This window comes from Nesoenas mayeri (genome assembly GCF_963082525.1).
Source record: "Nesoenas mayeri genome assembly, chromosome: 28".
Taxonomy (NCBI): Eukaryota; Metazoa; Chordata; class Aves; order Columbiformes; family Columbidae; genus Nesoenas; species Nesoenas mayeri.
Genome location: NC_137558.1, coordinates 1,510,248 through 1,523,137, shown reverse-complemented (window position 1 = coordinate 1,523,137; position 12,890 = coordinate 1,510,248). Strand labels below are relative to the sequence as shown.

At 70.0% G+C, this 12,890-nt stretch overlaps 2 protein-coding genes across 2 annotated transcripts; one reads left to right on the top strand and one right to left on the bottom strand.

Annotated features, from left to right (window-relative positions):
• Nucleotides 1-3,020: 3,020 nt before the first annotated feature.
• Nucleotides 3,021-7,145, bottom strand: RBMS2 (RNA binding motif single stranded interacting protein 2). Its single transcript, XM_080360595.1, is given in 16 exon segments — nt 3,021-3,213; nt 3,215-3,241; nt 3,339-3,413; nt 3,506-3,559; nt 3,561-3,605; nt 3,607-3,615; nt 4,323-4,370; nt 4,478-4,568; nt 4,653-4,699; nt 4,786-4,895; nt 4,982-5,061; nt 5,972-6,129; nt 6,228-6,319; nt 6,414-6,472; nt 6,557-6,705; nt 7,079-7,145. Coding segments are annotated over 16 exon segments (1,263 nt in total). The 5' UTR covers nt 7,145; the 3' UTR covers nt 3,021-3,060.
• A 2,943-nt stretch (nt 7,146-10,088) lies between these two features.
• On the top strand, nt 10,089-12,768 carry LOC308050452 (aquaporin-2-like; the record flags this gene model as incomplete). Its single annotated transcript, XM_080360568.1, has 4 exons — nt 10,089-10,103; nt 10,428-10,967; nt 11,886-11,966; nt 12,577-12,768. The coding sequence occupies 4 exons, from the start codon at nt 10,089-10,091 to the stop codon at nt 12,766-12,768; spliced, it is 828 nt and encodes a 275-aa protein (XP_080216694.1).
• Between the last annotated feature and the right edge of the window lie 122 nt (nt 12,769-12,890).

Sequence of the window (12,890 nt, the reverse complement as noted above, 5' to 3'; positions counted from 1 at the left end):
ACGACCGCCCCCTCACCCCCCCCCACAACACCCCCCCCCCCCCCCCAAAAAAAAAAGCAAAGTAGCCTTTTTTCTATGAGTAACCTCAGAAAGCGTTTATTGTATTTGGTTGCTGGGGGGGGGGGTCGCTCGGAGCCGTTTCTATGAGCAGAATATTTATATTTTCAGTACCTTGCGCTGTCCCCTGTTCGCGGGTTTTTCGGGTGGTTTCGGCGTCTCCGTGTTGTTCTCGTGTTCGTTCCCCCCCCCCCAAGTTTAACACACCCCCCCCCCTCCACGGCCGGTACCACAGGTTTGGGGGGGGGGGGGGAACAGTGTCACTGAAACCCCCCCCCTCGGCCGCCTTTTTTAGACCCAGCCGTGTTGTTTTAGTGACTTTTTGATAATGTACAGGTTTTTGTGAATTTAAATTTATTTCTTTCTATATTTTTAGGACCAATCTCATTTTTAATAAGGTTTAAAGGAGGAAAAGGGGGCGGCGGGGTGCGGGGGGGAGGCGCTGCTTTGTGTGTCGCCCCCCCCCACCTCACCCCACCTCACCTCCCCATTGCCTGTCGATGTCCCCACGAGCTGTAGGACCCCCCCGCGTGTCGCGTTCGAGAATAAAAGACTCACGTTTGATAAACAGATGGTGGTTGGAGCATCTATGGGGGGGGGGGGAACACACTTTGGAGGGGATAAGTATAAGTTGGGGAATGAGCTATTAGAGAGCAGTGTAGGGGAAAGGGAGCTGGGGGTCCTGGGGACAGCAGGGTGACCATGAGCCAGCACTGGGCCCTTGTGGCCAGGAAGCCAATGGGACCTGGGGTGGGTTAGAAGGGGGGAGTCAGAGTAGGTCAGAGAGGTCCTCCTGCCCTCTATTCTGCCCTTGAATAAAGGGTTTAGTTCAGATATTATGAGGATATACCTGGGGAACATATATATGTATATAATATGTATAGCCACAGGACCCTGAGAATGCCCTTGGAAGCTAAGCAGGTCGGGCTTGGTCAGTACTTGGATGGGAGACCTGCAGGGAATCCCAGGTGCTGTGGGCTGAGCCAGCACTGGCCCTTGTGGCCAGGAAGCCAATGGGACATGGAGGGGTTAGAAGGGGGGGGCAGTAGGTAAGAGAGGTTCTCCTGCCCCTCTACTCTGCCCTTGAGAAAAGGGTTTAGTTAAGATACTATCAAGATATACTTAAGGAACATATATATATGTATATAATATACACAGCCATAGCACCCTGAGAATGCCTTGGAAGCTAAGCAGGGTCGGGCCCGGTCAGTACTTGGATGGGAGACCAGCTGGGAATCCCGGGTGCTGTGGGCTGAGCCAGCACTGGTCCCTTGTGGCCAGGAAGCCAATATGGAAAGGGTGACATTCTGGGGGGCGGGGACACTTTTTGGGGGGGCTAGAAGGACCCCCCCAACCCTCCCTCTCCCCACACAACAGAAGCATTTGCATTTCTTGCCTTTTTTATTTAAAAACAAAACAAAAAACAAACTTTGAAGGAGGTGGGTTATTGAGAGGGGTTTATTGGGGGGGGTGTTTATCTGGGGGGGGGGGTCGGGGGGGCCGAGCGCGGAAGCAGGAAGAAGAAATACAAAACTAGAAACCTCTGGAGAATTTCTTTTTTCTTTTAAAAAAAAGCAACTTAAAAACCTGTACAAAATGCGCTACGTATAAATTAAAAGGGGGATAAATTAAAAGGGGGGGGCCTGGGGGGGGGCCTCGGCTTCTCCTCTGCAGCTCAAGCACCCCCCCTCCCCAAACCAGGGGAACCCCAGCAATCGGTGACCCCCCCCCCCCTTGCAGCAGGGGGGGTGTCCCAGGGCCCCCCAGCCCTGGTTGGGGGTGGGGGGGCAGCTGTGGGTCTCCCTCTTTGGTTCCTTCCTGGGGGGGCCGCTGCCCCCCAACCAAAGGGGCTGTGCCCGGGGGGGTCCGGGCAGTAGCAGCAACGGGGGGGAAGGGGGGAAAAGTGGGTGATGGCTGGAAACCGGGTGGGGGGGTGTCAACCCAAAGCGGGGGGGACAAAGGGCCACAGCCCCCTGCCCCCACCACCCCAGGCTGAACACCGAGCTGTGGGGTGAGGTAGATGTGTTGGGGGGGGTCCCTGTGGCCCCGGGGGGGGGGCTGGGGACTCCTGGGGGGAGATGGAAGAACCGGGAGGCCCTGGCAGAGCTGGGGGGGGGGTGGGGGGGGGCATGGCGGCCCCAGAGCTGGAAGCAAATTGGGGGGGGCGGCTGACCCCCCCCGCTCCGGGGAGGGACGGACGGACAGACAGACCCACAGCGCGGGGGGTCGCGAAGCCGGGGCGGGGGGGGGGGGGGGGGGCGGGGCAACTCACCCCCTCCCCGCCCCCCCAACACTCCCTCAATCTTTGGTTGCAAGAGCCACCCCCGGGGCCCCCCCCGTGATTGTCGCTGGGGGGGGGGGTAGGGGGAGGGACTCTAAAGTGCCTGGTTGACCCTCGGGGCGCCCATGGAGGTGGGGGGGGGGGGGGGGTTATTGCACTTGTCCTGCCCCCCCGGGCCGGGGTTTGGGGGGGAGGGGGGGGGCAGCATGCAGACCCCGGCCCACGCCCACGGGGGCAGGAATGGCTGTGGGGGGGGGAGGGAGGATGGGGGGCAGCACCCCCGGCCCTGCGGGGGGGCTGGTGCCCGGGGACCGCGCCCCACGGTGGGGGGGGCTGGCGGGGGAGGGGGGGGGTCACCATGGTGTGTGTGTGTCCCCCCCCTCCCCAAGCCAGGGCAGCGGCCGCACCGGGCAGCAGAAGGCACGGGGGGGCACCGCAGCGGGGGGGGTGGGGGGGGCGGCGCCCTGGAAGCACGAGGGGGGGGCGGCCGGGGCCCCCCGGCCCCCCCCCCGGGGCAGCGGTTGTTGGTTTTGCCTCTTTTTTATCTTTTTTGCCTTTTTTTTTTTGTGGCTTTTTTTTTTTGCTTTTAGTTTTTTAGAAAACTCAGGAGGAAAAAAAAAAACCCTCCGGGGGGGGGGGGGGCGTGTGAAGTGGGCGGGGGGGGGGGGGGGGGGTGGCAGCGAGACCCCCCCAGCACAGGGACAGGCCCCCCCCATCCCAGGTCAGGGTCCATCCCCAGGCAGCGGGTGATGGGGTGGGGGGTCCCAGTCCAGCCCCTCCCGCAGGTCCGGGGGTCCCTCGGGCCGGTGCCCCCCCCCCCCACTATTTGGGGTAGGGGTAGGGAAGGCGCCGGGTTCAGACGGCGACTCGATGGGGGCCGTGGGCCGGGGCGGCGCTGCCGTCCTGCGGGGGAGGGGGCAGCGGGTCTGAGACCCCCCCTGGAACCCCAATATACCTCCCTGAGCCCCCCCTAACCATTCACCCCCCCCCCCACACTCACCTCCAGCGGCAGCGCAGGCGGCACCGGCGGGTACGGCGGGATGAAGGCGCCAGGGACGGCAGCAGCGGGGACGTACTGGGGGGGGTGGTTCAATGGGGGGGGGGTCAGGGGGGGTCTTTTGGGAGGTGAGAATGGCGGGGGGTTTAAAGTGTGGGGGGGGGTCTTACCGTGCCAGCGCTGCCCAGAGAGAGGTGGCCGAGCTGCTGGGCCAGGGGGGCCACGCACGGAGGGCTGGAGCGGGACGGCGTGGTCCACAGCGGGGGCCAGAAACCGCGCCCTGCACAGCCCGTCAGTGGGGGCACGGGGGACGGGGGGGAAAGGGGGACAGGGAGGGAGGACACGGGCCAGGGGGACGTGGGGATCGGGGGAGGACGTGGTGGGGGGATACAGGGATGGGGGAGGATGTGGGTCAGGGTGAACATGGGGGTGGACTGGGGATGGGGAGGGGGGGGGGGGGGGGGGGGGTGTATATTGGGGCTGTGGGGACCCAGGTTTGGGGGACACACAGGGGCCAGGGAGCCCCAGGGTGCAGGTGGGGAGGGGCCGTGGCAGCGGTGGGCGGGGCCGTGGCAGCGGTGGGCGGGGCATGCTGGAAGGGGCAAGGTCATAGCAGAAGGGGCAGGGCATGGAAGAAGGGGCGGGGTCATGACAGCAGTGGGCGGGCATACCCGAAGGGGGCAGGGCCATGGCAGTAGTTGGTGGGGCCGTGGCAGCAGTGGGCGGGGCATGTCCGAATGGGGCGGGGCCATGGCAGCAGTGGGCGGGGCATGACCGAATGGGGCGGGGCCATGGCAGCAGTGGGCGGGGCATGACCGAATGGGGCGGGGCCATGGCAGCAGTGGACGGGGCATGACCGAATGGGGCGGAGGCATGACAGCGGAGCACAGGGTGTGGCTGCCAAACTAGGGTGGGTCCTGGAATGGTGTCAGGGCGGGGCAGGTGGGGGCGAGATGGGGGGGCGGGGCAGGCGGGGGCGGGGCTCACCGTGGGTTGCACGAGGTACGATTGGTGCATCCAGGCGGGGCCGTGAACCTGCAGCAGCGGTTCGGGGGGGTGGGAGGTGGCAGGGGCTCCCCAAGCCCCCCACCCTTCCCCGTGCAGGGGACACCCCCTCCCAACCCCCCCTGCGCCCCTCGTACCTGGTAGGAGGAGACGGGGGAGGGCAGGTAGGGCAGTGCGGGGGGGGCGATCATGCGGCTGGGGGCCAGGCCATAGGGCGCCGGGTAGAACCTGTGGGTGGGGGAGTCAGGGGCGGGGGGGGGGGCACAGCCAGCACCCCACCCCCCCCCAAACCAGGTTCCGGGGGGCACCCACCCGTTCTGCAGCGCTGTCGCGGGGTCATAGGCCAAGGTCACGGTGTTCTGGGGGGGCAAATGTGTCAGGGCTACCCCACGTCCCCCCCCAGCAGCTGTGGGGTGCGTGCCCCCCTGCCCCGGCCCCCCCTCACCGTGTCGCCGTCCCGCGCCCACGCTCTCCCGTTGGGCACGAACTTGCTCTGGCTCTGCCGCTTCTTCTGCCCCCCGTCCGCGAACTTGCAGAGCAGCGGGTCCGGGGGGGCTGTGGGGTGGTGGGGGGGGGACAATCAGAGCTGTGAGCTGCCACCCAGACCCCCCCAGGTGGCTCAGGACCCCCCCCCAGCTCACCTGGCACCCCCGGGGGCATCTTGATGTACTTCCCGTTGAAGTGGGTGATGACGGCCTCGCACTTCTCCGTGGATTCCATGCTGGGGGGAGCGGGGCTGGGCCGGGGCCCGCGCACGGGGACTCCCGACCCCCCCACCCTGTGTGGACCCCCCCCCAGGCCCCTATGGATCCCCCCCAGCCCTATGGAGCCCCCCAAGCACCCCCTTTCCTCCTGGGCACCCCCACCCCTCAGGCTGCCCTCTACCCCCCCCAGCAAAGCCCACCTGTCCCCCCATCCCCATGCAGCCCCCCCAGACCCATGTGGATCCCCCCTGTATCCCACATCCTCCCAGGCACCCCCAGCCCCATCTGCTACCCTGTACTTCCCAGCAAAGCCCACCTGCCCCCCCACCCCCATGTGGACCCCCCAGAACCATGTGAACACCCCCAAGACCCATGTGGACCCCCCAGCATTCCCCCATCATCCCAGGCACCCCCAGGCCCACACGCTGCCCTGTGCCCCCCCAGCAGAGCCCACCTGAGCCCCCCAGCCCCTTGTGGCTCCCCCAAGACCCGTGTGGCTCCTCCCAGACCCATGTGGACCCCCCAAGACCCATGTGGACCCCCCAGCATTCCCCCATCATCCCAGGTACCCCCAGGCCCACACGCTGCCCTGTGCCCCCCCAGCAGAGCCCACCTGAGCCTCCTAGCCCTTTGTGGCTCCCCCAAGACCCGTATGGACCCCCCAAGACCCCTGTGGACCCCCCCAGCATTCCCCCATCATCCCAGGCACCCCTAGGCCCACATGCTGCCCTGTGCGCCCCCAGCACAGCCCACCTGAGCCCCCCAGCCCCTTGTGGCTCCCCAAGACCCATGTGGACCCCCCACCATACCCACGTGGACCCCCCCAGACACCCCATATCCGTGGTGTCCACCCCCATCCTCCCAGGCATCCCCAGCCCCACAGGTCACCCCGTGGCCCCCCCCAGCCCCACGCGGCCCCCCCCATACCGTGCGAAGCCCACGCCGCGGCTGGCCCCGTGGGGGTCGCGCAGGATGCGGGTGGACACCACGGTCCCGAAGGGTTTCAGCAGCGCCTCCAGCTCCTGCTCGTCCACCCCGGGCGGCAGGTTCGAGATGTACAGGTTGGTGGGGTCTTGCTCCTGCTGCTGTGGGGGGGGGTCAGGGGGGTGTCTGGACCCCGTGGTGCCCAGGGGGGGGTGTCTGGGTGTCTTTGTGGGGTGGGGGGGGGCAGGACGTGCCGTACCTTGGCCATCTGCGCCTGCACCCCGCTGGCCTTCAGCGCCGTCACCGCTTTCTGAGCCGCCGTGGGGCTGTCGAAGTCGACGAAGCCGTAACCTGAATGGGGGGGGGACACACACACACACACACAAAAATGAGAGCGACCCCCCCCCGCCCAGAGCCCCCCCAGAGCCCTCTTGCCACTCCCAACCTTTGCACTTGTTGGTTGTCTTGTCCAGGATGGCTTTGGTGGAAACGATCTTCCCGTAGCTGGGGGGGGGAAAAACGGGGGGTTCAGCGCCCAGCGGGGGCTGTGGGGGGGGGGACAGTGGGGACCCCCCCGACCCCACTCACGGCTGGCAGAGCTTGACCAGGTCCTGGTCGGTGGTGCCGGGGTGCAGCCCGCGGATGTAGAGGTTGGTTTTGCTGAGCTGGTCCGTGCCCCCCCCGGCGGGGCTGGGGCTGGGGGGGCCCAGCGGCTGCGCCGGGGGCACATAGGGCTGCTGGGGGGGCACGGGGGGTGTCAGCACCCCGGATCCCCCGGGGAGGATCTGACCCCCCCAGACCTCCCCCGGCCCCACAGAGCCCCGCGGGTAGAGGGAAACTGAGGCACGGGGGGGGCCGTGACTCCCCGCGTGTCCCGCCCTGACCCCCGTCCCCGCGGGGGGGTTCCCCCGGGGGTCGCCCCGCCCCTCCCCGGGCCTGCCGAGGATCCCGGTGCGATCCGCCGGGGGGGGGTGACCGGGCCCCGCCTGCGCTTCCCCCGCCCGCCACGGCCAACCCGGGGGAGGGGACGGCGGGTCCCCGTCCACTCCCGCCACCGGGGGTGTCCCGGGCCGGGATGGCGCTGCTGCGGCCCCGGGGGGGCCCCGGTACCTTCTTGCCGCCCTTGTTGTAGGTGAGCGCGGGGAGCGCGGAGCGCGGCGGCACCGACAGCAGCATTTTCCCGAGCGCGAGGGGCCGCGGCGGGGCGGGGCCGCGTGACGTCACGCGCGGAGCCAGCCTGGAATCCGCGCCGGCCCCGCGCCGCCGGGTCCTAGTGCCGACCCACCCGCGACCCGAGCCCCGGCCGGCGGGGTCCGGGGGTGTCCCGGTGCTGCCCCCCCGCCCCGCCGCGGGGATGGATCATCCCCCCCGCCCCGCCCCGGGTCCCAGCTCCCCGCTGCATGATGCGTTCAGTCGAGGCGTCGCCGCGGCGGGGGGACAGCGACACGGGGGGGGGAAACGGGGGGACAGGGACACGGGGGGGATAGAGACGCAGGGGGAACAGGGACACGGGGGGAACAGGGACACGGGGGGACAGCGACACGGGGGGACAGCGACACGGGGGGCAGGGACACAGAGGGAATAGGGATACAGGGGGAACAGGGACACGGAGGGAACAGGGACACGGGGGGACAGCGACACGGGGGGCAGGGACACGGAGGGCAGGGACAGGGGGGGCAGGGACATGGGGGGACAGCGACACTGGGGGCAGGGACACGGGGGGCAGGGACATGGGAGGCAGGGAGAGGGGGGGCAGGGACAGGGGGGGACAGCGACACTGGGGGCAGAGACACGAGGGGCAACAGGGACACGGAGGGATAGGGACACGGGGGATAAGGACACAGGGGGGACAGCAACACGGGGGGACAGCGACACAGGGGGCAGGGACACGGGAGGACAGGGACACGGCAGGGACAGGGACACGGGGGGACAGGGGCATAGAGGGACAGGGACACAGGGGGATAGGGACACGGGGGGACAGGGACACAGGGGGATAGGGACACGAGGGTCAGGGACACGGGGGGGACAGTGACACAGGCCGCCTGTGGGAAGGTGACACCGGGGGGATCCTCCCACTCCCGGCAGCGACCCGCTCGCTACACCGGGACCTGCGCCCCGCCACGCCGGGCGCCAACCGCGGGATCGCTCGGTCCCGAACACCCGGGACCCCGTGGAGGGACGGTGCTGGCGGGGGCGCTGCCGCCGCGGGGGCTGGACCAGGGTCCCCGCCCCACGGGGTCAGTGCGTGAGCTGCCCCGGCGGCGGGGACTCCATGGCGGCGGCGGGGCCGGTGGCGGCCGGAGCGCCCCGTTCGGTAACGCGCGGTCCCTTTAAGCGCGGCTTCTTTAAGGCCGCCAAGCCCCGCCCCCCCGCCGCCATTACCCTTCGGCGGGGGCGCTCGCCCCGCCCCCGCGCCGCCCGCACCATGGGCGCGGCCATTTTGGAGCCGCCGGTCACGTGCTCCCGCCCCACCCCGCGCCGCCATCGCGGCACCGCCTTTTTCCCCGTCACGTGACGCGGGCCGGTTCCGCCCCATCTGAAGGCGGGCGGGGCGCCGCCATCTTGGCGCGCCCGTACACCCCCCCCCCCACCCCCCCGCCCTCCCCCACCATGCAGTACCGGGGGGTCCGCGGGCCGGCAGCGCCCCCCCCGGGCACCCAGGGGCTCTGCGGGGGCAGCACCGGGGGGCCCAGCCCGGGGAGCGGTGGCGCTGGCGGAGCCGCTGCCGCCCCCGCGCCCCCCCGTGTCCCCACGTGTTTCCCCCACCGTGTCCCCACGTGTTTGTTTCCCCCCGTGTCTCCCCCTTCGCGGCGCCCCGGGCGCGGATTGTTCTGGCTGTTTGCGGAACGTCAGCAGCCCCGGGCCCCCCCCCCGGGTCCCCCCCCGGGTCCCCCCCGTGCTGACCAGGCCCTTCCCGGCCCCGCTGACTCACCCCACGTGCGGCCGGGGCTGCTGAGCTGGCAGCGACACGGGGGGGACAGGGACACGGGGACAGGGACACGGGGGATAGGGACACGGGACCACAGGGGCACAGGGGGGACAGGGACACGGGGGCAGGGACACGGGGGATAGGGACAGGGACAGGGGGGCAGGGACACGGGGGATAGGGACACGGGGGGGACAGAGACACGGAGGGGACAGGGACACGGGGGCAGGGACATGGGGGCAGGGACATGGGAACAGGGACACGGGGGCAGAGACACGGGGACAGGGACACGGGGGATAGGGACACGGGGGGACAGGGGTGACAAGGACACGGGGGGGACAGGGACACGAGGGGGACAGGGGTGACAGGGACACGGGGGGGACAGGGACACGGAGGGGACAGGGACACGGGGACAGGGACACGGGGGGACAGGGACACAGGGCGGGCAGGGACACGGGGGATAGGGACATGGGAACAAAGAGACCGGAGGACAGGGACATGGGGGGGACAGGGACACGGGGACAGGGACACAGGGGTGACAGGAACACGGGGGGGACAGGGACACGGGTGGACAGGGACACGGGAGGACAGGGACACGGGGACAGGGACACGGTGTGGGATAAGAGTCATGGGGGATGGGGACGTGGGGGGATAGAGACACAGGAGGGGCACAGGGACATGGGAACAAAGAGACCTGAGGACGGGGACACGAGGGGGACAGGGACATGGCAGGGAGAGAGACACGGGGGACAGAGGCACGATGGGCAGGGACACGGGGGACAGGGACACGGGGGGCACAGGGACCCCCACGCCCTCGCCTGCCGCCCCCCAGACACCAGCACAGGGACACCCTTGTCCCCACGCGCTCGTCACTGGGTATGGGGAGGTGTGTGTGTCCCCCCCCAAGCACCGTCCCCCCTGCCCCCCCGGCCTTTCATCTCACCCTTTCATCTCCCTCTGGTCGCTGTGGCAACACCCCGATGTCCCCGTGCGTTGCCATGGCGCCCAGGGATGCTCAGACCCCCCCGGACCCCTGCACCCCCCCCGCGCTCTGCCCCATCCTCAGCCCCCTCAGCACTCCAGGGTGTCTTGTGCCCAGCGTGGGGGTCCCACACACACGGGGGGGTGGCGGGGCGGGGGGGGGTGGCAGTGCCGGGGGCGTCCCCTCCCTGGCGTCCCCGTGCCAGCTGCGCCATGGCCATCGGGGAGGTAAGGCCCTGCGAGCCGCGCGGCCCCTTGGCCCCCAACCCCCCTGAGCCCCCAGACCCACAGCACCCGGGGGGTGAGCGGGCAGCCCCCCAACCCATAAGACCCCCTAGTACCAACCCCTCCGGTAGCTCCTGCCCCCGGCGCTGTGACCGTCACCCCCCATAGCCAGGGCACCATCTTTGCCACCGTGGTGTCCCCGTTGTCGCGGTGACCCTGGCGCCAAGATGCCCCCACCACCACGGCACCTGGTTACTGAGGTCCCGCATCACCCCATCATCGAGGTCCCACGTCCCCACGGCGGTGACACCCGCCCTGTGCCCCCAGGAGCTGCGGAGCGGCCGCTTCTGGCGGGGGGTGCTGGTGGAGGCAGCAGCGACCTTCATCTTCGTGGGGGTGGTCCTGGGCGCCTCGGCGTCCCCCGCGGCGCTGGCGCCGGCGCTGGCCGGGGGGCTGGTGGCCGGGGCGCTGGGCTGCGCCCTCGGGGCGCCCCAGGCCAACCCGGCGCTCACGCTGGCGCTGATGTGCACCCGCAAGGTGGGCGCCCTGCGCGGGGTCACCGCGCTGCTGGCGCAGTGCGCCGGGGCCACGCTGGCCGCCGCCGCCGCCCACGCGGCGCTGCCCCACGACGCCGGCCTCGTCACCACGGTGAGTGCCCGCGTCCCCGTGGCGTCCCCGTGCCGGCGGCGTGGCGCTGAGGCGCGGCTGTGGCGGCAGGTGGGGACGGGGACGGCGGGACGGGCGCTGGCCTGGGAGATGTTCGGCACCTTCCAGCTGGCGCTGGCTGCGTTCGGCACCACCGGGCACGCGGCACCGCATGGCGGGCTGGCTGTGGGCAGTGCCGTGGCTGCCGGCGCCATGGCCGCGGTGAGGACCCCCAAACCCCACCCGCGGCTGTGACCCCCACCCAGACACCCAACTCCCCCCCGGAGCTGTCACCCCCACCCCAGACACCCAAACACCCCCCCACCCCAGACACTCCTGGGGCTGTGACCCCCACCTCAGACACCCCTGACACCCCACGGGCTGTGACCCCCACCCCAGACACGCACCCCATCCCCCCCAGGGCTGTGACCCCCACCCCAGACACCCAAACCCCACCCGGGGCTGTGACCCCACCGCAGACACCCCTGACCCCCCCCAGGGCTGTGACCCCCACCCAGACACCCCTGACCCCCCACGGGCTGTGACCCCCACCCCAGGCACCCAAACCCCGCCCGGGGCTGTCACCCCCACCCCAGACACCCAAACACCCCCCCACTCCAGACATCCCTACCCCCCTGGGGCTGTGACCCCCACCCCAAACACCCAAACCCCACCCAGGGCTGTGACCCCACCCCAGACACCCCTGACCCCCCCCGGGGCTGTGACCCCCACCCCAGGCACCCAAACCCCACCCAGGGCTGTGACCCCACCCCAGACACCCCTGACCCCCCACGGGCTGTGACCCCCACCCCAGACACCCCTGACACCCCACGGGCTGTGACCCCCACCCCAGACACGTAGCCCCGCCCCCCAGGGCTGTGACCCCCCACCCCAGACACCCAAACCCCCCTGGGGCTGTGACCCCCACCCCAGGCACCCCTGACCCCCCCCGGGGCTGTCACCCCCTCCCCAGGCACCCAAACCCCCCCCGGGCTGTCACTCCGACCCCAAACACCCAAAGACCCCCAGGGCTGTGACCGCCACCCCAGACACCCAAACAACACCCGCGGCTGTGACCCCCACCCCAGGCACCCCTGACCCCCCCGGGCTGTCACCCTCAGCTGCCCCCCCCTCCCGCAGGGGCCGTTCTCGGGGGGCTGCATGAACCCCGCGCGCTCGCTGGGTCCGGCCATTGTCACCGGCACCTGGGACAACCACTGGGTGAGTCAGCAGCACCCCCGGGACCCCCGAGACCCCAGTGTGGGGGTGGCTGCCCCAGCTGCAGTGTGGGCCCCCCCCATTCCATCCCCACCCCAGCTCTGTGTCCCCCCATCTATAGGGCACCCCTGTTGTGTGTCCCCCCCCAGCCCCGCATTCCCCCATCTATGGGGCACCCCTGTTGTGTGTCCCCCCCAGCCCTGTGTCCCCCCATCTATGGGGCACCCCTGTTATGTGTCCCCCCCAGCTCTGTGTCCCCCCATCTATGGGGCACCCCTGTTGTGTGTGTCCCCCCAGCTCTATGTCCCCCCATCTATGGGGCACCCCTGTTGTGTGTCCCCCCCCAGCCCCGCGTTCCCCCATCTATGGGGCACCCCTGTTGTGTGTCCTCCCATCTATGGGGCACCCCTGTTATGTGTCCCCCCCAGCTCTGTGTCCCCCCATCTATGGAGCACCCCTGTTGTGTGTCCCCCCCCAGCCCCACATTCCCCCATCTATGGAGCACCCCTGTTGTGTGTCCCCCCCCAGCCCCACATTCCCCCATCTATGGGGCACCCCCATTGTGTGTCCCCCCCAGCTCTGCGTCCCCCCCAGCCCTGACGTGTCCCCCCAGGTGTTCTGGCTGGGCCCGGTGCTGGGCGCGCTGCTGGCCGCGCTTTGCCACGACGTGCTCCTGGCCCCCGGTGCCCCCCGCGCGGCACTGGGCACCTGCCTCGCCTGCCGGGACGTGGCGCCGCTGGACACCCCCAGCCCGGCCCCCTCCTCGCCCCCCAACCGCAGCCCCCCGGCCCCCCCGACGGCCTGAGCCCCCCGCTCCCCCACCCCACGGGGGTGGCACCTGTGTCCCCACCACCCCTGAGTGTGACACCCAGTGCCCCCGCAACACGGGGCGGGGGGCGGGGAGGCTGCGGTGGCTCCATCATCCCC